The following is a 26,738-nucleotide window of genomic DNA, read 5'->3' as shown; positions in this document are numbered from 1 at the left end:
TTCACGCTCCCAACTCCCAAACTGACTCAATTGATTCGCGAACCCGCTCCGAACTCTCAAACTGACTCAAATGATTCGCGAACCCGCTCCTAACTCCCGAACTGATTAAAATGATTCACGCTCCGAACTCCCAAACTGACTCAAATGATTCGCGATCCCGCTCCGAACTCCCGAACTGATTCAAATGATTCACGCTCCCAACTCCCAAACTGACTCAAATGATTCGCGAACCCGCTCCCAACTCCCAAACTGACTCAAATGATTCGCGAACCCTCTCCGAACTCCCGAACTGATTCAAATGATTCACGCTTTGAACTCCCGAACTATAAATATATACATTTTCTAACCCCCATACCTGATTCGCGATCCCGCTCCGAACTCCCGAACTGACTCAAATGATTCGCGATCCCCAAACTGACTCAAATGTTTCGCGATCTCGCTCCGAACTCCCAGACTTAAATGAATATACGTATATATATATATATATATATATATATATATATATATATATATATATATAAATGCTGTTTAAAAATGAAATCTGTTTTCATGCTAAGGAGCTGACTGAATCAAATTTCAAATTAGTTTTATTTTCTAACATTTCAGTTTCACAAAGAAATATGCAGCATTTTGTCTTTTGTCTAATAATAAAAGGACACATTTTCATTTATAATTTGTCTTAAATACCATTTTGTAAAACATAAATAAATTGTAAGAATATTGTATGGTGTAATCTGTATTGTGAATTTTATCGCTTCATAAATTTATTGTATCGTTACATCCAGATGTGCTTTTAGTTTCTGCCTATCATGCTGATTTTTCCACAGTAAAGTTCAGCCGATGTCATTTATTATTATTATTATTTTGGCCTAGTTAAATTCATTTTGGGCTACCAAAATCTGAAGACGGCAATGTATTCAATTATGCATTAAGGTTTTCCTCCCAAGGAAAACGTTTAAATATTGAAAACCATATTTAACATTTCTGATTCTACAGCAGTGTGAAAGTATCCTGATTAAGTGATTGAGGATCAACAGCTTTAGAAAATCACTGACAGACAAACAAAAACCAGGAGAAAAGTCATTAGAAAAAATAACTTTAAATTTCAAAACAGCAAACATCTTGGAAACATTATTATATGTTTTTTATTTTGGTACATAAAATTCAAACAGTGAAGGTCACATATAAAGAATTTGGTGTAGAATAGAAAAAAATAAAATTTTACTTAACTAAATTTTACAGAGACAAGTAACAGAGTAACAGTAAATGTAACGGTTTCTGTTCTTCTGTCTTCTGTGGGATCAGGATGTAGAAACAAAGACGTCTTCAGATTCCCAGAGTCTCTTTGGTCACCTGACATCCGAGCAGGACATTCCCCACACACACACACTGAGACAGATCACCCACTGAAACACACACACACACACACACAGATCATCAGCGTGAGTCAAAGAACTGAAGATATCTGCTCAAAAGTCACTTGATGAACGCTGACTGAATGAATGTGGTCTGGAATGGAGATCTCACCTTTCTGAGAGCCGATCCATGATGCTGCCTTCATGGCCACAAACTGCCACTCCACCTGCTGCTCTATTTTACAGCCGTATAACCAGATCAGAGCCAGGAGAGTGGCCCATACTGACCCATCCACCTGTGTACAGACCATCATCCACTGCATCAGTTACTGGACACTGCACACAATCAGCACTGTCTTATTATGACTTCATCACATCTCTCACCTGTGCTGGTTTCTGATTGGTCAGCTCATCCTCCGTCTTCCCAAACACATCGGCCAGTGTGGCGTCCAGATCCCAGCAGCCGGACGCCTTTTGGAGAGAAACCAGCTGCAGTAACAGATCCTTCTGGGGCTCAGGAGCAGCTGAACACACATACATAATAGTAACATACAATATGCTTAGTATAGAAAAGTACTGAAAACCATTTCACCTCGCAACTAGAAGAATACGCTGATGCAAGAATGTGAAAGGGCTTTTGATGTGCGTGTCTTGTTGCGTAGGCTTATTTACCCTCCGCCAGTGCATCATAACCGACATCATAAATGTCATCATAAACATCATCATTAGAATCTAATACAAAAAAAGAAAGAACATTTAAAAATGCACAATCAGATGTTAATACCAAAAAAGAAAAGAATTGCAAATAATCAATAAGCAAACGTGACTGTTTTTCTTACATTTAAAACAAGCAAAGTATCTCCGAATTCCTAAAGGAAAACAACATGACACACAAATCATACATACACATATACAACGTGGATTGCAATTAATCGCATATTTTTTCACGATTTATCAAATTAATGAAGTCAGACCATTTTTTAGGGACAGACCTAAATAAGTCAATGTGCATATACAGTAATGTGCATTTAAACCTCAACATTGTAGCAGCAACAGGTTTAAATAATTAACTTTCTGATGAATTTTCTGAATTTCAATGATTTTTGAAAGCAACGTTTGACTTTATGCATTACAGCCCTTCACGTATATTGCGGTCTCAAAATTCTGGCCAGTTGATAATACCTAAAATTTCAAAATTAACTGTGGACGTTAGATCCTTTTATTATTTTTTGCCCAAACTCTGGAACAGTCTTTTTAGCATTTTTCACTTCCAATTTAAATAATACAAATGATATAGTTGATGAACGGAACTGAATCAACATTGAACTGACACGGTTTTAAAGCTCCTTTACAGCAAAATTGATCTGTTTGCATCACTGAATCAGTGTTTTCCTGTTTATCCCTGTAAAGCTTCTTTGAAACAACCTGTATTTTATGAAGCGCTTATATAAAATAAAGGTGATTTGACTTGACACACAATGTTCGACTAGGACACGTGTGAACAAAGAACAGATCCCACATGAATCTGGTTAAAATGAAGTTGTACATTACAATGTCAATGGCCTTCAGTGTGCGTGTGTTTCATTGTGTGTGCTCATTTACCCATCTGCGGGAGACCATAACACATGTCATCATCTTCATCAGAATCTGCAAAACATTCAGAGTATTCAAGAATTAACAAAAGTGAACAAATGCTGATAATAAATAAGCAAACAAGAAACGCTTTGAAATGTGAAATACCAAAAGTAATCAATTGCTAATAAATAAGCAAACGTACTTTTATTTTGACATGGTTAAAAACCGGAAGTAGCGCCTGTAAGCGCCGTAAGCCACTCACGGTGACCAAAGCGCACATGTAGCGGTGATGTTACCTGCTAGTTTGTTTCTTTATCACTCCATTGCTACGTGGTGTTTGCTACAACTGTGTGTGAGTTGAAGAATCATATTTTGTTTGACTGTGAAGATTGCTTCTGGGAAATGACTCTGCCGTTGGTTGAGAAGCAGGCTAAAGTGGTCAGTATTTCTCTGTATTATTTATTAGCATTCGCTACAGTGCTAAGCCATGCTGTTTATGTAATGATTGCAATGTTTAATGTTGTCTTTTATTTTTTCTACCTGAACTTTTAGTTCTACGGTGTTATTAAATATCTGTAAATGGAACCGGAGTCTCGCATTCAATCAATGGGCGGCATAATATTTGTGACTAGAGACGAGCAAAGGATCTCTAAATTCCTAAAGAAAAAAACCCCACAAACAATTCATACACAGATTCCATGTTGACTGCAATGTATCTAATATTTTAACAAGATTTAACAAAATGCAGTCAGATAATTTTTAAGCACAGAAAACGTAATGTCAGTGTGCATATACAGTAATTTGCATTTAAACCTCAATTTTTGTAGCAGCAACAGTTTAAAATAATTGACAGATTTTCTGCCTTGATCTGAATTTTGAAAGCAAATTACACATTTTTAAAAGAAGCATACTTTTTTACAATTATAATTATTTGTTAATAAGTTCAAATATCAATCTATTAGGTAATGCATAATATGTGAATTCTCACCTTCTTGAAAAAAAGCTGACCACAAAACTTGGAGACCTGGACATTAACACCTCCCTCTGCAACTGGATAATGGAGTTTCTGACCAACAGACCCCAGCATGTTCGGACAGGCCACCCCTGCTCCACCACCATCACACTTAACACCGGCGTACCACAGGGCTGTGTGCTGAGCCCATTCCTTTACTCCCTTTAAGTTTGCAGACGACACCACGGTGATTGCCCTCATCAGTGACAATGATGAGAAGGAGGTACAGCACCTGGCCACATGGTGTTATACTATAACCTGCTCCTTAACACCAGCAAGACAAAGGAGCTCATTGTGGACTTCAGGAAGAAGAAAGGAAGCACGAATGACCCCATCCACATTAACGGGATGGTTGTTGAACGTGTCTCCAGCTTCAAGTTCCTGGGAACCACCATCTCGGAGGACCTGTCCTGGACTACAAACACCTCCAGCCTGGTCTAGAAGGCTCACCATCGCCTCTTCTTCCTCAGGACACTGAAGAAGAACCAGCTGTCTTCAGCCATCCTGGTGAACTTCAACCAGTGTGCAATCGAAAGCATCCTGACCAGTTGCATCACAGTCTGGTATGGGAACTGCTCAGTGGCTGACTGCAAGGTACTGCAGAGGGTAGTGAAAACTGCCCAACGCATCACAGGGACACCACTTCCTGCTATTTAGGACATCCACAGGAAAATCTGTCTACGTCAAGCTTGCAGCATTCTCAAGGACCCCTATCACCCTCACCACAAGATTCATGTCTCCTTGATGAACTCTGCCCTCTGACCCCCGCCAAAGTTTCTTAGTTTCTGCTTATAGTGTACATACACTTATTACATAATCCATCTGTATAGTGTGTTCATAGTACACCTATCTGTATATCATGTTGATAATATTTAAATTCTGTAAATTATGTCCATAATACTTATCTGTAAAGTTATTGTACATATTGTATACTCTGTACTTACTGTTTATTGCACTTCTAGTTAGATGCTAACTGCATTTGGTGCCTTGTACCTTACATGTGCAGTGACAATAAAGTTGAATCTAATCTAACCTAAATCTAATCAGTGTAAAGTGTTCATGCTTTGTTTATAAATATTTTACCTTTTTTCAACACCGTTGTTTCGGTTCTCAACAAAACGGTCATTTGAGTTCCTGGTTCTCTGAAGCCCTCCCTCAGAAATACACAATTGGGCTAAGATTGGTTCAGTTGGTGTGTTATAATTCGCCTAGTTCAGGTTGTCTGTTGCATGTAGTTGCATGTTCCCGGGGAAGGGTTTATCTAATGCTGCGTTCAAGTCCTCCTGGGAAGTTTGTAAGTCGTAATTAGGAAGTCGGTTGCGTTCAAGTCAGTTTAGTCTGCACAAGATGGCGGTGTACCTTCTTTTAATAAATTACAAGAAAATACAACAGGGTTTGTTAACTCTGCTTATAGAAAATGAAGAGCAAAGAATCCATCTATTCTGTCATGTTTCTCATTGACACACCCCCAACTCAGAAAATCTGAGCTTAAAGAAAATTCAGAGTTTCCTACTAGTAATTACGACTTTGTGGTGGCGTTCATGTGCGTTTAATGCGTAAATACAATATATCCGACATGACCTGAATGCACCATAAACATCAGGGGTCAGTGATGTCACAAACATGGGAACAAGCTCGTTGTAGTCCCTGCCAGCTTTTTATTGTAGCCCTTAAACAGCGATTAAAAAAAAAAGAAAATATCTCCCTTTGCATTGAACTCTGAGCATCATAACTTTGCAGTTGTTGTTTATACTCTAACAGCAACATTACACACTAATTGAAGTTTAAAAAAGTGAAACCACAATCAACCACCCCTTTAAATGTATTTCACCTGAAAAATTGAACTCAAGACCACTGCTTTCTGTTCCATTCTGTTGAGGTCTCTTTAGCTGTCTTTAACCACAAGAGCACTTCCTGTGTTCTGTGCTCTCAGAAAGTGTGGTTTAACTGATTGTTTGTTTGTTTGTTAACATCATGCAAGCTTTTTGGATATTTTCCTGACAGAAACCAGATCTGAGTTATTAAAATATTTGTATAAAATTTGAATAAAACTAAATAAAAGATATTGAAGATTGATTTAAAAAAATTGTTTGTGAATAATCACAAATGAATTATATTCCCTTAAAAATACAATATACCTGCTTTTATCATTCAGTCATGTCCAGAGAATGTTATTTGGGGCATTTTTCACCAAAAGGTGACCAGTTTGCAGCCCTGGTCTTAGCAAACACCACAAACACATTCTCACAGGCACTACAAACCCATACACATGAATAAGAACAACTTACCACATCCTGCCTAAATGTACACTTCACATCTTAAAGGGGTCATATGATGCAATTTCAAGTTTTCCTACCTCTTTGGAGTGTTACAAGCTGTTCGTGAATAGATAAGATCCCTGAAGCTTCAAATACTAGAGTCTCAAACCCAAATAGATATTTTTTATAAAAGTTAAGACTCATCCACAACCCCCTAAAATGGCTCTTTTAAACATAAACATTTGCATAATGCCGCCCAAATGTTCATGCAAAGAAAGAAGGCGTAGCTTCCTTGTAGCTGCCACCACTGGCGCAATGTTCTGAAGATGCTGTGGGTTTCGTTGCGAAAGCGAAAAATACTTTGTTTGGCCTTCCAAAAGAGGCCCCATCTAGAAATCAGTGGTTAAGTTGTATTTACAACACTGTTCCAGAAATGTTCAACCCAAATATTCAGATGTGTGCAGCGCATTTTATGGAGGACTCTTTCCTGAACCTGGGAGAAGACTGCAATGCTGGCTGTTCTGATGTGAAGTGATGAGAAAAGTATTTGAAATCCTTGCAGTCAAGCAAACACAAACAAATACACAATCATTGCACTAACCGTATGCTGACACTCTTCTCTGCTGTAGAGGTCCTTTCACAGTCTGTCTGCTGTCTTTATTAACAGCAATGAAGGCTGTATGAACACTGCTCACTCCTGCCTGAACACTGAGCTCCACCATCCTGCTCCTGATGCCCTCAACATCTGCAGCACCTGACCTCTCCTCCTGCTCCAGAGAACGGATCAGGGTCCGAGCCGCCAGCCGGTGGATGGACAGCCTGCAGAAACATGGAGCAAATGTGTTGGATTAGAAAATAAAACACTCCACTCCAATTCAGGATGTTTCTATGTGTGTTACCCAGTTTCCTCAGTGGGTTTGAGGCAGAAGTGGAGTTGGTTTGTTACTGGTTGATCTTTAAGACTGTATTTGACTGTCACAGTTCCCCCAGACCCTCCTGAACTCTGTAAGAGAGAGAAAAGACAGCTTTTCACAATCTTAATAAATGTGAGACACTGGTCTAATTGTAATTATAGAAAAACATGCTACATCATCTCACCTCTCCTTGGGCATAAATGAGTGTCCTTTGACCCTGGAAGAGCACATTGATGGGAGGAGACAGTGTGTCAACAGTAAGACCATCTGGAAGGGTCCAATCAACAGAGATATTAACCACAGCGGGCTGCAGCGCAAACCTGAGCGACTGCATCACCTGATATAGTTTGAAGAGAAGGAGAAACCATTGAGACATTTGACCAGGAAACATTTGTGCCTGTGAAATCCAGTGAAGAGCTTTACTTTGGGCTGCATGCGGTCTGTGTCTGTGATGAACTGAGCGTGACCAGATCCCTCTCTGGCCATTCCTGTGATGAGGGCGGCACTCGCACCCTCACCAATCCCGAACGAGAAACACCTGAAGACACGATCAGCTCTGTTACTGTTAGTGATGAAGATATGAATGATGCACAGATCAAACCCAGCAGAGCTTTACCTGTGAGAGTGAGCGTGACTTTTCACAAGGTCCAGCACCTCTTTAGTGTTTCCCACCTCTCCATCTGTGAAGACGAACAGCTGAAGAGAAAGCAATAGTTTATATCAGACATGATCAAACTATAGCCCACAGGTTGCCAGATTTTGGTTGCCAAACCACTCATTGAGAGATTTCAATATTCAGTTTTTACATATTTTATTAAATTATAAACAGACTCTCCACTGTAAAAAGGTGCAGCTAAAATATAATTGTAGGTCACAAATCAGTTTTAACAAAAGAGCCACCATAAAGTCTGTCAAAGCCTTTCCGTGATCTGTGTTCAAGAATTAACAATTACTGTAAATTCAAATATGTGACACCTGTATAAATATAGCATAAAAAAAGTCTCTGAATAAGGAAACATACAAAGATGCAACCCCCTACGAACACATTAGAGATAAAGTCGCCATTGGATAGTGCATTATTTATTTTACTCACCATATTTTTTTACATTTTTAATTATCGGCATTTTAACAATCTTATCGCATGGTGTAAAGCGCTATTGCGTTTAGGGCATGTCAGAATCCACTTTTGCTAGTTTAAGGAAAGGGAAAATGGCCGTTTTGTTACCATTGCCATGAATTAGATAGCTGACAGAATGCTACCGCTGGAGGTAAAAATCATAATCTGTGTTCTACTGAAGAAACAAAGTTGCCTACATCTTGGATGCCCTGGGGGTAAGCAGATAAACAACAAATTTTCCTTTTTGGGGGAACTATCATAACTAAAATGTTATAATAAAACTAAAAAATCAAGTACTTTTTTTGCAAAAATCTGTTTATTTTACAGATTTTTTAAATGTTTATTTGTTTTATTTTTGATTTTCCTTTATCTGTCGCTCTATGTCTGTTTAACATGCATGTTTTGTGTGATTGCATGAAGTTTTCAAGTTTAACAGCGACTCGCTTCTTGTTTAGACAAACTGTACATCATGTATTTATTTACAGTAAATTATTCAAGTGCACATTGAGGTGTTGTACCTGTCTGGGGTGTTCGGGGTGACAGCGCTGACTGTAGATGTGTTTTAAAGGCTGTAAAATCTCAGTGCCATCCATGTCAGCTTTCATTTCCTTCACTCTCTTCAGAGCCTGATCCATTGTTTTCTGCTTATACACGACACTCTGACTGCAAAGATACACAGAAACACATCTCACCTCCACTGACACATTTCAAAACTGTACATCTGTCAATGATAGATACTAACGGGAAGAAGGACTCAAAATGAGAGCCAAATCCATAGATATTGAAGTAGCATCCCATGGGCAGACTCTTCAACAGTAACAGCAGAGTGTCCTGTAGAGAGACATGGAAAGAAAATCAACTTGAGAACAAAACTATTTACTTTCTTAATGCACATTCCTGGTTTAATTGTGCACAAAAATGGTTAAGTCTCTGTAATTTTTCACCAAGATTACATTACTTTTTCTATGACAATAAATGCTGTATTGAAAGTTAAATATTACCTTTGCACTTTCAATGCGCATCTGTGCTTCTTTCCCATAATGCATCATGCTGCCCATACTGCCTGATCTGTCAATCACAAAAACAAACTCGTCTCGAGTTGCCAGTGATGACATCACTTCCTCTGGGAACTCTGGGTACAAACTTATCATGACCACTGGGTCTCTCATCAGAGAGCCTGAAATAAAGAAATAAAGAGTCAGTGACAGCTTGGTCACTCAATCCCATAATGCCAGTGAGCTGAAGGTCGTACCTGGTGGGGCAGTGGTCACTCCTGCCTCCACTATAGCAGAGGGCTGATGGGTATCCTGATAGAACACAAACAGCTCAAAGTCCTTATCAAACATGTGACCAGGACTCAGATTCACCTGCACACATAAACAACACATGCTTCAAACTGCTCTGCTCACACATCCAGATAAACACATGAAGACACACAGTACCGTGGCCTGAGTGTGATCAGACTGCAGGAACACTAGAGGATCCAGAGAGCAGTTGGACTCTAGTTTGGAGATGGGCTTTGGAGAGCTCACATGGACACTGAGAGTCAGCGTGTAGGGAACAGCTCCACATCCTGATGAAATCTCTGAGATGATACCAGCACCTGAACCTGACAACAGAAACGCCTGCCGACCCGAACTCACAGCGTCATCATACTGATCCCTCGCCTGCAAGATACGGTTAAGTTAAAAGGTGACATGTAGTATGAATATACAAATCAATGTCCTGCAGATTTCTAATTTGACTCGCGCTTTCTCTGTCCTGCACCTCTGCCACAATCTCCTGCTCTCCGATCTTGGCACTGAAGTGGCAGACAGCAGCATCAGCAGGGAGAGGGAAGACGAACAAGGCCTCCAGGGGGCGCTCTTCCTCATTCACATACTGCAGAGTGGAGGAGACTGTGGCTACATGATCCTGAACCCGAACCTGCACCGAGATGCTCTTCAGAGGCACTGAGTCACGCAAAACAACACAACATCATCACAAATACAGCTCATAAACAACACAACAACATTACATATACTCCTCACCAGGTGGGTAGTAACGAGTTGCATTTACTTTGTTACATTTACTTGATTACATTTTTTGGTTAACTAATACTTTTGGAGTATATTTTACTTTGTTAATGTGGATGACGCTCCTCTCGTTACTTTATCTTATTGCAATAAAAGTTAGAAATGCTTCAGTTTATTCCAAACGCGCCGTCTACTTTTCTCTGGGCAATAAGCGATGCCCATTCGTGAATGATTCATTCTTTGAGTCGATTCTGTTCAAAGGCTTGATCAAACCAGTGAATTTGGTTTGTGAATCAATGCGTACAACTTATTAGGCTACATTTGATTACAGTACACGATAACACTATGACATTAGTTTCCTGTACGAGTAACTTATAACAGAGAGAAGCCAAGTTGAATGCAAGTTCCAAAAGACAAAATATAGCCAATTCATATTTTCTATGTTTGATACAATCACACCGGCATAGGATCATTCAGCGAGTCATATCTTCAGCTGCTAAATTCCCAGGCCAGCAGAGAGACATAGTCCCTCCAGCATGTCCTCAGTCTTCCTCGCGGCCTCCTCCAGGTGGGACATGCCCAGAACACCTCCCCAGGAAGGTGTCCAGGATGCATCCATAACAGATGCCCGTCCTCTTGATGTGGAGGAGCAGCGGTTCTACTCGGAGCTCTTCCCGAGTGGCTGAGCTCCCCACCCTATCTCCAAGGGAGCGCCCAGCCACCCTACGGAGAAAGCTCAATTTGGCTGCCTTCTCTTTTCCGTCATGACCCACAGCTCATAGGTGAGAGTAGGAACATAGATCGACCGGTAAATTGAGAGCTTCGCCTTGCAGCTCAGCTCCTTCTTTACCACGACAGACAGGTACTCCGGCCGAATTCTCCTCTCCGGTATCCTGGCGTAGACTTTCCCAGGAAGGCTGAGGAGTGTGATCCCCCTGTAGTTGGAACACACCCTCCGGTCCCCCTTCCGGTCTGCCATTCCAGAGGCACTGTCCCCGATCGCCACGTGATAGTTAAGAAGAAACTTCTTAATGCCATCAAAGAAGCTTCTTAACTACCTCAGTGACTTGAGCTTGGGTGATGGACAAGTCCACCTCTGAGCCCACAGCCTTCCTGAGGCGCTGTACGATTTGCCAGCTTCTCTTCGAGGCCTACTGATAGTCTTTCTGCATGGCCTCACCAAACTCCTCCCAGACCTGAGTTTTTGCCTCCACAACCACCTGAGCTGCAGCCTGCTTTGCCTGCCGGTACCTGTCAGCTGCCTCAGGAATCCTGCAAGCCAGCCAGGCTTGGTAGGACTCCTTATTCAGCTTGACAGCATCCCTTCCGGTGTCCACCACCAGGTTCGGTGATTGCCAGCTTGACAGGCACCAGAGACCTTACAGCCACAGCTCCGGGTGGCCGCATTGACAATGGAGGTGGAAAACATGGTCCACTCGGACTCAATGTCTCCAGCCTCCGTCGTAATCTGGTCGAAGCTCTGCGGAGGAGGGAATTGAAAATCTCTCTGACAGGGGGCTCACCCAAACGTTCCCAACAGACTCTCACAGTACGTTGAGGTCCACCGAGTCTGTCCAGCTTTCTCCCCTGCCATCAGATCCAACTCACCACCAGGTGGTGATCAATTGACAGCTCCGACCCTCTCTTTACCTGAGTGTCCAAGACATACTGCAGGAGGTCAGACGAAATGACAACAAAGTCGATCATCGACCTCCGGCCTAGGGTGTCCTGGTGCCACGTGCACTGATGGACACCCTTATGCTTGAACATGGTGTTCAATATGGACAAACTGTGACTTGCACAGAAGTCAAATAACAGAACACCACTCAGCTTCAGATCGGGGAGGGCACTCCTCATAATCATGGCCCTCCATGTGTCACTGTCGCTGCCTTCATGAGCATTAAAGTCCCCCAGTAGAAAACGAGGTCCCCGGTCGCCTCTCGCCACGAGTAACTCCTGAGTAGTAGAGAGGTTCCAGAACCCAAGCTGTGTGTGGAGGTGAGCCCGACTATTCAGTCAGTACCTCTACACCTCACACACAAGCTCAGGCTCCTTTCCCGCCAGTGAGGTGACATTCCACATCCCTAAGGCCAGTTTTCATGTTCAGAGATCAGGTCATCAACCAAGAGGTTTCGAGGTCCTGGAAGTAGCCTTAAGCAGCGCACGTCACGAACGCCGCGGGTTTCGTCACCATTGCTGACATGGCGGACTGCTGTTATATGGTGATGCCGCTGTGGACGAACTCTCTAGCCGAACGGATCACGCCGAACTCGGCCGCGGCCTAAAGTCTCGTCGAAGGCATGTTGAGTCACGTCTAATCTCAGCAAATTTACTTCACTTTATGGCGGTTCTTAACAATAAAGATATTACCGGAGGCTGTGAAAAAGCTGCGGGGGCAACAGATTTGGCGCTAAGTGCTACCAAACCTACTGCCCGAGCAGTGAACCGTTCTATGATGGGGATGCTAACAGTCGAGCACCACCTTGGCTAATCTCGCTGACATTACAAAAACCTGAGTTGGACGGCAAAAGCCTCTCGTCCTCAATCCCCACGCTCTAACATTGACTGTCTCGCAGCAAAGGCACCTCGAGCATCATTGGATTGAGCTATCACCTGAGCGCCCCCTCAGACACTCTGCACAATCCAGCCTTCAGAGTTTGAGGGACAGCAGAAGAGGCTGACAAAGATGGCCAGTTTATGACGGCTCACACAGGTGCCGCGTTCTCGCTAGCGGCGTGGCCTGATGTTTATCTCGTTGGATTAAATCCTGCCGTGAATACGCTTTAGGATTATACACAATGAAACGCAGCAACTTTGACGCATGCGCATCCCTTACTGTTCGTCAGGGACTGTGCCCTCCACTAGAGAGTGCTGTTGGACTGCTAATGCACATCCAACCCTCTCACTGCAGCCCCCACGCTCTAACATTGACTGTCTCGCAGAAAAGGCACCTCGAGCATCATTGGATTGAGCTATCACTTGAGCGCCCCCTCAGACACTGTGCACAATCCAGCCTTCAGTTTGAGAGACGGCACAAGAGGCTGACAAAGCTATCACTTGAGCGCCCCTTCTTGGATTCCAACTATCAGGTACGTCAGGCGTTATGATATAGGGTTCCCATACGGTGACGTCACCGCAGCATCGTGACCTATGAAAGGGAATATCTCGGTTATGTATGTAACCACGGTTCCCTGAATAGGGAAGGAGATGCTGCGGTCCTAGCCGTTTCGTACCTTGATAGTATTTCTTCAGTTCATGAAATCTGAGCGAAATAGCGTGCGGCACTCAGGTATACGATGCGTACGCATGCGTAGGGCGGTGCCAAGCACTATTTGGCCAATAGGATTGGCGGGATGGTATAGGGCTTCAGACATTCGTCACACCGAGAGGTGTTCCCATACGGTGACGTCACAGCAGCATCTCGTTCCCTATTCAGGGAACCGTGGTTACATACGTAACTGAGATGTTTTCTCCAAATCGAAAGTGAAACTCAAACACCGACACTACTGCCTTTATATCTGCCTTAAACTTTCACAAATCGACTCATTAAAATGAAATGGTTGAATCTGTGTCTCTTAACGTTTGCAATTTGGTCAAAGTCGTTGAATGATAATAGATAGTAAAAGCGAGTTCGATTTTAAGCAGCGCTGCACAGAATGATCACTGTATGACATCAAAGTACCGCGAGAGCGATTCGAATACATTGGATCCGTGTGCTCTCTTATCGCTCTCGCGGTACTTTGATGTCATACAGTGATCATTCTGTGCAGCGCTGCTTAAAATCGAAAGCGCCTAAAGTCATGCCTCATGAATATTAATTGCACGGTACCCACGTTTGATTTATGAATATTAATTAGGTTACGTTCAGAACCGCCTTGCTACAAGTGTGCGTTGTTTTGATCACTGATCTATAATAAAGAGCATTATATAGACAAGTGACAGACTTCCTGGATAATTCTTTCCAATTTTAAGCGTATTGAAATATTAAAAGCCATATTTAGCACTCATGATTCTACAGTTGTGTAAAGGTATACTGATTGAGGATCAACAGCTTTAGTAAATCAATGAGAGACAAACAAATACAAGAAAAGTCATTTATTTTATTCTTGGAAACATTTTATTTATTTATTTTACTTTGGTACATAAATCTCAAATGATAGTGCAGTTCACATATTTAGAATTTGGTGTAGATTTGAGCAAATAAAATTAATTAAACTTCACTGAGAAAAGGTACAGAGAAACAGTAAATGTAACAGAATCTGTTCTTTTGTCTTCTGAGGGATCGGGATGTAGAAACACAGACATCTTCAGATTCCCAGAGTCTCTTTGGTCACCTGACATCCGAGCAGGACATTCCCCACACACACACACTGAGACAGATCACCCACTGAAACACACACACACACACACAGATCATCAGCGTGAGTCAAAGAACTGAAGATATCTGCTCAAACATCTCTTGATGAACGCTGACTGAATGAATGTGGTCTGGAATGGAGATCTCACCTTTCTGAGAGCCGATCCATGACGCTGCCTTCATGGCCACAAACTGCCACTCCACCTGCTGCTCTATTTTACAGCCGTATAACCAGATCAGAGCCAGGAGAGTGGCCCATACTGACCCATCCACCTGTGTACAGACCATCATCCACTGCATCAGTTACTGGACACTGCACACAATCAGCACTGTCTTATTATGACTTCATCACATCTCTCACCTGTGCTGGTTTCTGATTGGTCAGCTCATCCTCCGTCTTCCCAAACACATCGGCCAGTGTGGCGTCCAGATCCCAGCAGCCGGACGCCTTTTGGAGAGAAACCAGCTGCAGTAACAGATCCTTCTGGGGCTCAGGAGCAGCTGAACACACATACACACACATTAAGGACAAGGGTAAAATGAACAGAGAAGAACATCTCTCTCGCACACACACACACACACACACACACACACACACACACACACACACACAAACAGGGTTGTCAACCTTTAAGCAAATTAATTATGTGACATGTCTGTGTGATTTGGTACACCATCCTTACTACAAAACACACTTTCTAAACTTCTACGTTTCTACATAGAAAAAGCATCTAATTCCCATACAAACCCCACTTCTGTAGCCTGTTTCAAGACATGTTTTTTATGTTTGGAGCTACACTGTAAAAGCTATGGGCCAAATCAGTCAGGGATTTCTTTGGATTTTGGAGAGAAACCAGCTGCATTAACAGATCCTTTTGGGGCTCTACTGTATATACACAGAGTAGGTAGTGTACAGTGTACATTTAGTACATAATGAGCTAACAGAATATTATTTCATTTTAAACACATCCGTTGTGTCAAGCTCATATTTGGCAGTTACTTTGTGTATTGTCCTGGAATACATTACGTTATGGGGACCAAATGTCTACACAAGAATGGAAATATCCAACAGTTTTTATTTTTTTTCTAAATCATACTACATGAAATTTTTTTGTTTTGTTTGTTTGTTTTTGTAAGTGATGGTTATGCTTAGGGTAAGTGAATACAACATACAATTTGTACAGTATAAAAAACATTACGTTTTTGGAAATCTTTATATATAAAGACAGAAAACCAGACAATTCATGCCTCTACAGCAAAACTGAACAAATACATTCTTAAAACCATCAATGAGTCCTCTAAAATGATTGTATGTTCCACTTACTTGTTTCAGAACAATGTTTATCAGTAAAAGAGTGAAAATGCTCAAATGGAAACAATACATTTATGATCAAAGCAAATAAGAAATATTTGTTTAACGTTATTAAAAATAAATTTTTAATGCGATTCTGCATGAATCCAGACAAATAAAGTACATCACAGTGTCAGTTGGTATGTGAAGGGGATTTAAGTGTCTGGTTCATTCACCCTTTATTGCCAATGATTCAGAACAGCTGTCAGCCATCATCCTTGAGCGTCTAGACGTTTTAGTATCTGTCAAAAATATGTTGCACAAAAAGTGAGAAAATGCCAATAATAAGCAAACAAGAAAAGCTCTGAAATGTGTCTGCATTTTTATTTCTTGCAGATCCTGGTGCTATAAGAGATCTCACCATCACTGAAGAAAAAACAACATGCATTAAAAAATAAAACACCCTAAATACATAAACACATAAGAAAAGAGAAGTCAATATGATTAATCTTACCATGATTACGAGACAGGGCTTGACCCAGTTTCCCTAAAAACAAATTAAGTTCACGTTTTGTTAACTGCTAAGTGACGAGGAGCTATTTAGTGCTCTCTATTTAGTGCTGTGGTTTGGGAAGGCTTGTAAACATATTTTGTGAAATGCAATGAAATCAATAAGTTTGCCAAAAGTCACATTCTTCACTCTTTCATAAAACTAATATTACATTGAGGTGCACTTACCCAGCAGTGATTTAGGCTTAGCTTGTTTAGATGCTCTGAATTTAGATGCCGATGGCTGGAACGCTCTCTGTCAGGGAAAATACAAAAAACACACATGCATTCACATTCAGAGCATTAAATCAGCACTGACATGAGACTGAAAAGAAGAGTCTATATTATTTATCTTACTACACGAGGCTCCTCAATCCATTTCTAAAAAAAAGTACATTTCAATAATCTGCTCATACCAAATGTAAACTGTTAAATCACAATGAACAACGTAGGTTGAAATTGTAATTTTAACTGAATTTCACATTTTCCGAAGTAAACTTGAGTGCCACTTGTCATCTGTTTGTTGACTGATTTATTTGTACGGACAAAAGTTGAGACATTTTTCCTCAAATTTAAATTAAAAAGGCAACATGTTTTTATTTTCGGCATGAAAACTAGAAGCTGCTCACATGACAATGTAGCATAATAGTTTGAAGCATGGAATAATGCCTTTCACAGTGTATATTCAGTACATAGTGAACTGGATTCAATTCCAGTTAAGAAACATATTTCCAAAACACAAACAAATATAATAAACGACTAATGTTTTCTTTCTGGTTTCAGAACAAAGATTAATAGTAACAGACAGAAACATAAGACTAAACAACAAATCTAAACAAAAAATGTGCTAAACAGATTGTTTTTTACTACATGTTGTCATATGAACTAATAGTCAGGAAGTACATTGATTTAAGTAGCTCAGATAGCTGTAAGCTGTATGTGTGATTCACTATAAAGAACCGCTTCATTAGAGTCATTTGTTCTGGAATCAGACTACACTGTTCACACGGTCTCTTTCATGCAGACTAGTGTCTTTGTTTTACTCCATTGCGGTTTGACTAGCTGGCTTTAAACACAAAAGCAGCTTTTGTGTGAATGTTTTCTTACTCATTCTGAACTCTCATTGGTTGCGTGGTTTGGTGAGGATGATAAATCAATAATTAAATGTACCAGTTTTGTAATACGCCTTGAGAACAACATTTCATACTTCACAGAACTATTACATTGAGGTGCATTTATACCTACTAGTGGCAATGAATCGATCTCCTCCTACAGGCAATGAAACCAAAGGTCAGAACAGATTCAGATCTGGAGAAATAGTCGAGAACAGAAATATCCAAAAGGACTAACAAACAAGATTAGGTTTGGAATAGGGATTGATTGTTATGGAGACACAAGAAACCATCACACACAACAGATAGAAAAGAACCCTTCACCAATTCATAATGTAGTAGACACATCAAATATCATAATTTATGAAGTGACAAGCAAGGCATCAGACAGACAAAACACACATCTGTACAGACACAAACGGAGCACTGGCATGACAGACAGCAAAGAACAGTCGACATTATCACTTACTAAGCAATAGCTGAATGAACTCATCCCTAAAAAACAAATTCATTTAATTTTAATGAGCTGTACACACACAAAATGTAAACTGTTACATGACATGAAATTTGTAAATCCTAATTTTAACTGTATTTGAATATTTTCTGAAGAAAATGTGGTGCTTAAAAAGACACTGCCACATATTGGCGCTGTTGGAAAATTTGAACCCTTGATTTTGATTAACTGAAAACAGCAAATATCTCAAATCTATGTAATTCAAATCTATCTAATTGTATTATAACTTATTATTTGTTCAAGTGTGACTTAAGTTCAAGTTCAATTGACTTTTGGCTGGTAATGTGTCTCATTATGTACAAATGACAGATTGTGTTTATCTTACCACATATTGGCGCAGTAAGTGCGTGAAGGAAATCGGAATAATCTTAAAGAGATAAGCACAGCAGTGTAAACATCAAATCCTCAAGTGACAGTAAAAGTGACAATCATTGCACTAACCGTATGCTGACACTCTTCTCTGCTGTAGAGGTCCTTTCACAGTCTGTCTGCTGTCTTTATTAACAGCAATGAAGGCTGTATGAACACTGCTCACTCCTGCCTGAACACTGAGCTCCACCATCCTGCTCCTGATGCCCTCAACATCTGCAGCACCTGACCTCTCCTCCTGCTCCAGAGAACGGATCAGGGTCCGAGCCGCCAGCCGGTGGATGGACAGCCTGCAGAAACATGGAGCAAATGTGTTGGATTAGAAAAGAAAACACTCCACTCCAATTCAGGATGTTTCTATGTGTGTTACCCAGTTTCCTCAGTGGGTTTGAGGCAGAAGTGGAGCTGGTTTGTTACTGGTTGATCTTTAAGGCTGTATTTGACGGTCACTGTTCCCTCAGAGCCTCCTGTACTCTTTAAGAGAGAGAAAAGACAGATTTTCACAAGCTAAATGAGAGAAACTTGTCAAATTGTAATTATAGAAATACATGTAAAACTATCTCACCTCTCCTTTCAGTTGGGCATAAATGAGTGTCCTTTGACCCTGGAAGAGCACATTGATGGGAGGAGACAGTGTGTCAACAGTAAGACCATCTGGAAGGGTCCAATCCACAGAGATATTAACCACAGCGGGCTGCAGCGCAAACCTGAGCGACTGCATCACCTGATATAGTTTGAAGAGAAGGAGAAACCATTGAGACATTTGACCAGGAAACATTTGTGCCTGTGAAATCCAGTGAAGAGCTTTACTTTGGGCTGCATGCGGTCTGTGTCTGTGATGAACTGAGCGTGACCAGATCCCTCTCTGGCCATTCCTGTGATGAGGGCGGCACTCGCACCCTCACCAATCCCGAACGAGAAACACCTGAAGACACGATCAGCTCTGTTACTGTTAGTGATGAAGATATGAATGATGCACAGATCAAACCCAGCAGAGCTTTACCTGTGAGAGTGAGCGTGACTTTTCACCAGGTCCAGCACCTCTTTAGTGTTTCCCACCTCTCCATCAGTGAAGACGAACAGCTGAAGAGAGAAAAACAACTGAGTCTTAAGCCATGCTTATACTTTTACACAAATTCCAGAATGTCGTTCAGGTGCACATTGAGAGTTGTACCTGTCTGGGGTGTTCGGGGTGACAGCGCTGACTGTAGATGTGTTTTAGAGGCTTTAAAATCTCTGTGCCATGTCTGATTTCATTTCTTTCACTCTCTTCAGAGCCTGATCCATAGTTTTCTGCTTATACACGACACTCTGACTGCAAAGACACACAGAAACACATCTCACCTCCACTGACACATTTCAAAACTGTACATCTGTCAATGATAGATACTAACGGGAAGAAGGACTCAAAATGAGAGCCAAATCCATAGATATTGAAGTAGCATCCAATGGGCAGACTCTTCAACAGTAAAAGCAGAGTGTCCTATAGAGAGACATGCACAGATATTTAAACTCAACTTAACTCTTTGGACTTTCTTAACACACATTCCTGGGCCCAGCAACATAAACATAGTCACTATGTTAAGTCTGTGAAGGGGTAATCAGTCTTATATTTCTGACAAATATACCTTTTTGTAACTGATCTTAAAATGTTATGACGAATATTGAAGAAGAAAAAAAATACATCAATACGTTTTTAAGACTAGTGTAAGCAGTTTATGTACCAAAATCTTACTGTACACAAGTCATTGGTAATTTTTTAACAACAACAAAAACAAATTCAACACCCATTATAAATCTATATTCTGACATAAAAAAATTATCTTATTGAATCTTAAAGGGGACCTATTATGCAAAATTCACTTTTGGACATAAATGTGTGTTGGAAGTGTGTGTACACAACCACCCTATTGTAAGGGAAACAGGTCAATTTAGCTCAAAGGGAATCATTTAAGATTTTAAAAGGAATTTGAACAGAATCACTGTTTCAAGGCTGATCACTGAAACGGCCAGCACTTCCATGAACGAGCCGTATAACATCAAATCTGCACTGGATATTAATATCCAAACTATAGTGAAAACACTTAATTAGCACATTAACAAGATCGGCAATTTAAGACATTAACTTGTAAGCAGAAAACACAAGATACTTCTCTTTTCAATATGAATAAGGCTTTATTAGATAAATCTAAGACATATAAACTAATCTAACACATAAGCACACGCACTCACACATTCACACAAGTTGCAGGAAGATCGAAAGTTAGGGAAAGATGAGTTTAAGAGAATGAAAATGTGAAATCCAAAGTTTACAGCAATACGTGAAATTGCATAGAAATGAACAGCCATCAATCACTAAATTAACCCTCGCATTGAGTTCCTCAATGAGGTTAAAGTTATATTAGATACACAAGTACAGATCTGTCTGGAGGTAAAGTTACTTGCGTTCCCTGGCTGGAAGTTCAGTAGTCGCTGAAATTACGTCTTGGTAAGCCCGTGGTTGGGCGTCGTCTGACGACGCGGCGTTGTGGTCTGGATGAAGTTGAACGGGCACTCGAGGTCAGACTTGGAGACACGGCGTTACAAAACTTAAAGGGTTAGTTCACCCAAATATCAAAATTATGTCATTAATAACTCACCCTCATGTCGTTCCAAACCCGTAAGACCTCATCTTCGGAACACAGTTTAAGATATTTTAGATTTAGTCTGAGAGCTCTCAGTCCCTCCATTGAAACTGTGTGTATGGTATACTGTCCATGTCCAGAAAGGTAAGAAAAACATCATCAAAGTAGTCCATGTGACATCAGAGGGTCAGTTAGAATTTTTTGAAGCATCGAAAATACATTTTGGTCCAAAAATAGCAAAAACTACGACTTTATTCAGCATTGTCTTCTCTTCCGGGTCTGTTGTGAACGCGTTCACTGCAGTGTTGTGATATCCGGTTCGCGAACGAATCACTCGATTTAACCGGATCTTCTTAAACCAGTTCACCAAATAGAAGTGAATCGTTTGAAATGGTCCGCGTCTCCAATACGCATTAATCCACAAATGACTTAAGCTTTTTTAATGTGGCTGACACTCCCTCTGAGTTAAAACAAATAAATATCCCGGAGTAATTCATTTACTCAAACAGTACACTGACTGAACTGCTGTGAAGAGAGAACTGAAGATGAACACCGAGCTGAGCCAGATAACGAACGAACGATTGACTCGTTCTCGAGTCAAGAACCATTTATGTCGGACGCATTCAATTCAAGAACCGAGGAACTGATGATACTGCGCATGTGTGATTCAGCGTGAAGCAGACTGACACACAGAGCGTCTGAACCAAACTGATTCTTTTGGTGATTGATTCTGAACTGATTCTGTGCTAATGTTATGAGCGCGGGTAAACCGAGGCTTGAATCAAGGGCAATCATCGCCAATGACGTCATTGCGTCGAGCACAAAAGAACCGGTGAACCGGTTCTTCAACCGGTTTATTGAATCGAACTGTCTGAAAGAACCGTTTCGTGGAAAAGAACCGAACTTCCCATCACTACTGGTGATCCGAAAACCGATGCAACCGGTTCTTCACTCGAGAACGAGTCAATCTTTCGTTCGTTATCTGGCTCGGCTCGGTGTTCATCTTCAGTTCTCTCTTCACAGCAGTTCAGTCAGTGTACTGTTTTAGTAAATTAATTACTCCGGGATATTGGTTTATTTGAACTCAGAGGTAGTGTCAGCCATGTTAAAAAAGTTAACAGCTTAAGTAATTTGTGGATTAATGCGTATTGGAGACGCGAACCGTTTCAAACGATTCAGTTCTATTTGGTGAACTGGTTCAAGAAGATCCGGTTAAATCGAGTGATTCGTTCGCGAACCGGATATCACTACAATGCAGTGAACGCGTTCAAAACAGACCCGGAAGAGAAGACAATGCTGAATAAAGTCGTAGTTTTTGCTATTTTTGGACCAAAATGTATTTTCAATGCTTCAAAAAATTCTAACTGACCCTCTGATGTCACATGGACTACTTTGATGATGTTTTTATTACCTTTCTGGACATGGACAGTATACATTTTCAATGGAGGGACAGAAAGCTCTCGGACTTAATCTAAAATATCTTAAACTGTGTTCCGAAGATGAACGAAGGTCTTACAGGTTTGGAACGACATGAGGGTGAGTTATTAATTACATAATTTTAATATTTGGGTGAACTAACCCTTTAACTCAGAACACAAAACTCTCAACGGAAAAGAAAAGAAACTAAAGTAAAAGAATAGAAGTAAAGTTTGATGGGACTAGTTGGTGTTTCTTCTCATCGTGGCTAAGTAGCAGCAGGCGTGCAGTCCGAAGCATGCTGGAACCATGCTCAAAGAACGCTAAAAGTGATAACTAAAAGCATGACTAGAAGCAAAAGCTAAAAGTAGGCTAAAAGCCGGCATGACTGATAGCAAGAGCTAAAAGCAAGCTAAGAGCAGGCATGACTGATAGCAAAAGCTTAGAAGCAAACGCTAAAAGCTAAATTTGATGGTGTCCTTAGTATTTAAACTGGCCTTTTGGCCACACCTCAAATGTTGTCTTGACCAATTAGATATTGTCTTTGCTCAGGGTATCATAATGATAAAAATCCTCCCACTCCTTTTTAATCCCTTTAGATCTGTTCGTGATCCAGCTACACCTCCAAAAGGAGTAAGCATCATGCATTAGTTTTCCAAATTGCCTTTCTGAAAGATCTTCTTGGCAGGCACTCTGTAATGCTAATGTTGCTAAAGCTACCATTGTCTGTCTGTTCTCACTGATGCTGCCGTTAATAAGAATGTGGGAGTTAAAACTGCATATGAAAGCGATGTAAAGTCGAGTGCTGGAATCAGTCAAGCTCATTATCAAGTGTGGCTTGTAAAGTTTGTATGGCACCATGAGCTATTTTTATCACGCCGTGCCTCCGTCTGTGTGATTCATAACGTGCATTATTTTATGCACAGAACAATCGGATGACTGGCTTTTAAACCAAGTGCATTTTCTGTAAATATAACAGGCTTTTACTAATAGTGGAGTGTTTATTTGCAAGAGCTAGTAACTAGAGCTTGCAAAAGAGACTGCAGCAGAGCTTGAGCTCTTGAAGCTCCGCCCTCTTTTCCATGAGCAACAGGTCATTTGCATTTAAAGGGAAAGAAAAACACCCATTTTGGCTCATACCCTAAAAGTGGCAATATTAACAAGCTAAAAAAATGATCTGTAAGGTATTTTAAGCTAAAACTTCACACACACACACTCTGGGAACATCAGAAACCTTTTTTACATCTTGTAAAAAGGACCATAATAGGTCCTCTTTAAATCCTACCTTTGCACTTTCAATGCGCATCTGTGCTCCTTTCCCATAATGCATCATGCTGCCCATACTGCCTGATCTGTCAATCACAAAAACAAACTCGCCTCGAGATGCCAGTGATTTCATTATGTCCTCTGGGAACTCTGGGTACAAACTTATCATGACCACTGGGTCTCTCATCAGAGAGCCTGAAATAAAGAAATAGAGAGTCAGTGACAGCTTGAGCACTCAATCCCATAATGCCAGTGAGCTGCAGGTCGTACCTGGTGGGGCAGTGGTCACTCCTGCCTCCACTATAGCAGAGGGCTGATGGGTATCCTGATAGAACACAAACAGCTCAAAGTCCTTATCAAACATGTGACCAGGACTCAGATTCACCTGCACACATAAACAACACATGCTTCAAACTGCTCTGCTCACACATCCAGATAAACACATGAAGACACACAGTACCGTGGCCTGAGTGTGATCAGACTGCAGGAACACTAGAGGATCCAGAGAGCAGTTGGACTCTAGTTTGGAGATGGGCTTTGGAGAGCTCACATGGACACTGAGAGTCAGCGTGTAGGGAACAGCTCCACATCCTGATGAAATCTCTGAGACGATACCAGCACCAGCACCTGAACCTGAAACACACACACACCCAGAGTGTGTGTTAGAATCAGCTTCTCTCCTCTAATAAAGTGTGTGTCAGAGCTGCTGCAGTACCTGCTGGTGTGTATCGGGGGTTGAGTACAGCTGGCAGACAGAAGCGCAGCGAGTGGTCGGCCTGCACAGCGAGCTCAGTGATGTAGATGATGGTGACAGCAGCGTTCTGACCCGCCGACAGACATCCCACACTCAGTCTGAACACATCAGGACTCTCTGGGCTCTCTTCCAACAGAAACGCCTGCCGACCCGAACTCACAGCGTCATCATACTGATCCCTCGCCTGCAAGATATGGTTTAATTAAAAGGTGACGTGTAGTATGAATATACAAATCAATGTCCTGCAGATTTCTAATTTGACTCACGCTTTCTCTGTCCTGCACCTCTGCCACAATCTCCTGCTCTCCGATCTTGGCACTGAAGTGGCAGACAGCAGCATCAGCAGGCAGAGGGAAGACGAACAAGGCCTCCAGGGGGCGCTCTTCCTCATTCACATACTGCAGAGTGGAGGAGACTGTGGCTACATGATCCTGAACCCGAACCTGCACCGAGATGCTCTTCAGAGGCACTGAGTAACACAACAACAACACAACAACATCACAAATACAGCTCAAAAACAGCAGAACAACATCCCAAATACAGCAGAGCACTGAATGATTTTTGTTAGCAGTTTGTAGGTGTAGCTGATGAATTTAAAGATGAACTGAATTTTATGAAGTTGTATGTATTTAGGAATATTTCTGATACTGTTGTCAGGCACCAGGAGTTGGATTAAAGGGGTGCTATAATGCTTTTTCAACTTTAGTTAGTTTGTAATGTTTCAGTTTGAGCATAAAAAAAATCTACAAAGTTACAAAACTCAAAGTCCAATTTAAAAAGAGATCATTTATTTAACAGAAGTCACTTTTCAAAATCTACAATGAACGACTCGTTTTGGACTACAACAAATATTTTCCGGGATTAGTGACATCACAAAAAGAAGACAAGGATTGTTATCACTATGTCGGAGATAAGCTAGCCTTCCCAATAGAGTGGTTACAATAATCACAGCACAGACTGGCCCTGCTAACCAATCACAGCGCACTTCGTTTTCAGAAGGCGGGCCTTCATTTGATACAGGAACTATTTGAACCAGTCATGCCAGACTTGGGAGAGAGATGTTGTAATAATGTTAAATATGTGAAAAATAATTTGTTTTCTATGATAGCCTGTTCTAGTACATCCCCAAAACAAAATCAAGACCTTGTAAAAGAGCATATGGACCCCTTTAATAAGAACATATTGAAAAAAAAAAGTTAAATTCTCACATTATTATAAAAACAAGAACGTGTGTGTATAATTAATATTTCTGAGTTTAAGAAAAAGACCTGACAACTTCTTATGACATTCGAAAGAACTATATTTTCGGTTAAAATTACTTTCATTATAAAACTGAGACAAATCCCTCGCCACACACTGTGTGGAAAAAAAAACACCTCAGCTCTCCAACATTAAAGTCTGAATTTAGGAAACAAACAGGTAACAGCAAACAGGTGAATTCATACCTGATTCTTTATTCTGAGTTACAAGACCGCAGATCTCCATTCTGACGCTCCTTCTGTTTACTTCAAATCGAAAGTAAAGCTCAAACACCGATCCAGCTGCCTTGATCTTTACAGGCTGAATGAAATGTCGAGTAAATCTGAGTTTTTGAAAGTTTCTAATAATAACAAATGTTTATGGAAAAGGTGAGACGATTTCCCGAAGTTGCTCAATGGCGGTGCAGTAGCCTATCAGTAAGAAGGCCAATAGCAGACCGTATAAAGTCGTGCCTAATGAATATTAATAGCTTCGTGCGCCGTACAAACAGGTTGGATTCATGAATATTAATTAGGCTACGTTTGGAACTTTTGATCTCAGCAGTTTTGAGCTGTTACATTTGAATACAATTTCCGCATGGCACAGATGGTTCTTTATTTAAGGGGTTTTTCCTCTGTCCTTTTCAAAACAGTCATTCTAGTTATTTCCTTATTTTAAAAGCCATATTTAATCGGGGAAATCGTGGCCTAATGGTTAGAGAGTCGGACTCCCAATCGAAAGGTTGTGAGTTCGAGTCCCGGGCCGGCAGGAATTGTGGGTGGGGGAAGTGCATGTACAGTTCTCTCTCCACCTTCAATACCACGACTTAGGTGCCCTTGAGCAAGGCATCGAACCCCCAACTGCTCCCCGGGCGCCGCAGCATAAATGGCTGCCCACTGCTCCGGGTGTGTGCTCACAGTGTGTGTGTGTGTTCACTGCTCTGTGTGTGTGCACTTCGGATGGGTTAAATGCAGAGCACAAATTCTGAGTATGGGTCACCA

At 41.1% G+C, this 26,738-nt stretch overlaps 2 protein-coding genes and 1 long non-coding RNA gene across 3 annotated transcripts in view; all 3 read right to left on the bottom strand.

Moving 5' to 3' along the window:
• Nucleotides 1-13,900, bottom strand: part of LOC132133471 (von Willebrand factor A domain-containing protein 5A-like) — a 57,642-nt gene extending 43,742 nt beyond the window's left edge. Inside the window, exon 1 of the mRNA XM_059546316.1 lies at nucleotides 13,738-13,900. The gene's annotated coding sequence lies outside the window, so the exon portion shown is untranslated. The remainder of the gene's footprint in view (nucleotides 1-13,737) is intronic.
• LOC132133473 (von Willebrand factor A domain-containing protein 5A-like) lies at nucleotides 881-26,410 on the bottom strand. The gene is made up of 19 exons (XM_059546317.1): nucleotides 25,944-26,410; nucleotides 24,765-24,967; nucleotides 24,460-24,682; nucleotides 9,674-9,840; nucleotides 9,484-9,598; nucleotides 9,233-9,408; nucleotides 8,974-9,062; nucleotides 8,750-8,894; nucleotides 7,731-7,810; nucleotides 7,538-7,652; nucleotides 7,299-7,451; nucleotides 7,100-7,203; nucleotides 6,802-7,019; nucleotides 2,958-3,002; nucleotides 2,195-2,224; nucleotides 2,028-2,087; nucleotides 1,740-1,879; nucleotides 1,528-1,651; nucleotides 881-1,406 (listed from the first exon to the last, which is right to left on the bottom strand). Exons 1-19 carry the CDS (start codon nucleotides 25,981-25,983, stop codon nucleotides 1,327-1,329), a joined length of 2,307 nt encoding a protein of 768 aa, XP_059402300.1. The 5' UTR covers nucleotides 25,984-26,410; the 3' UTR covers nucleotides 881-1,326.
• LOC132133475 (uncharacterized) lies at nucleotides 16,409-18,261 on the bottom strand. The gene is made up of 3 exons (XR_009429159.1): nucleotides 18,025-18,261; nucleotides 16,633-16,687; nucleotides 16,409-16,441 (listed from the first exon to the last, which is right to left on the bottom strand). It is a non-coding gene; the product is annotated as an uncharacterized LOC132133475 (long non-coding RNA).
• Nucleotides 26,411-26,738: the final 328 nt, after the last annotated feature.

Source organism: Carassius carassius, chromosome 50 (genome assembly GCF_963082965.1).
Source record: "Carassius carassius chromosome 50, fCarCar2.1, whole genome shotgun sequence".
In the NCBI taxonomy this organism is placed as follows: domain Eukaryota; kingdom Metazoa; phylum Chordata; class Actinopteri; order Cypriniformes; family Cyprinidae; genus Carassius; species Carassius carassius.
This window is presented reverse-complemented; position numbering and strand designations above follow the sequence as displayed.

What these genes read in the sequence shown, in the direction of transcription:
- LOC132133473 (XM_059546317.1), bottom strand. Translation starts at nt 25,983, where the DNA reads ATGGAGATCTGCGGTCTTGTAACTCAGAATAAAGAATCAG. An exon ending in AACTCAGAATAAAGAATCAG is followed by an intron (nt 24,968 to 25,943) that starts GTATGAATTCAC and finishes TGTGTTACTCAG; the next exon opens with TGCCTCTGAAGAGCATCTCG. An exon ending in TGCGCATTGAAAGTGCAAAG is followed by an intron (nt 9,063 to 9,232) that starts GTAATATTTAAC and finishes GTCTCTCTACAG; the next exon opens with GACACTCTGCTGTTACTGTT.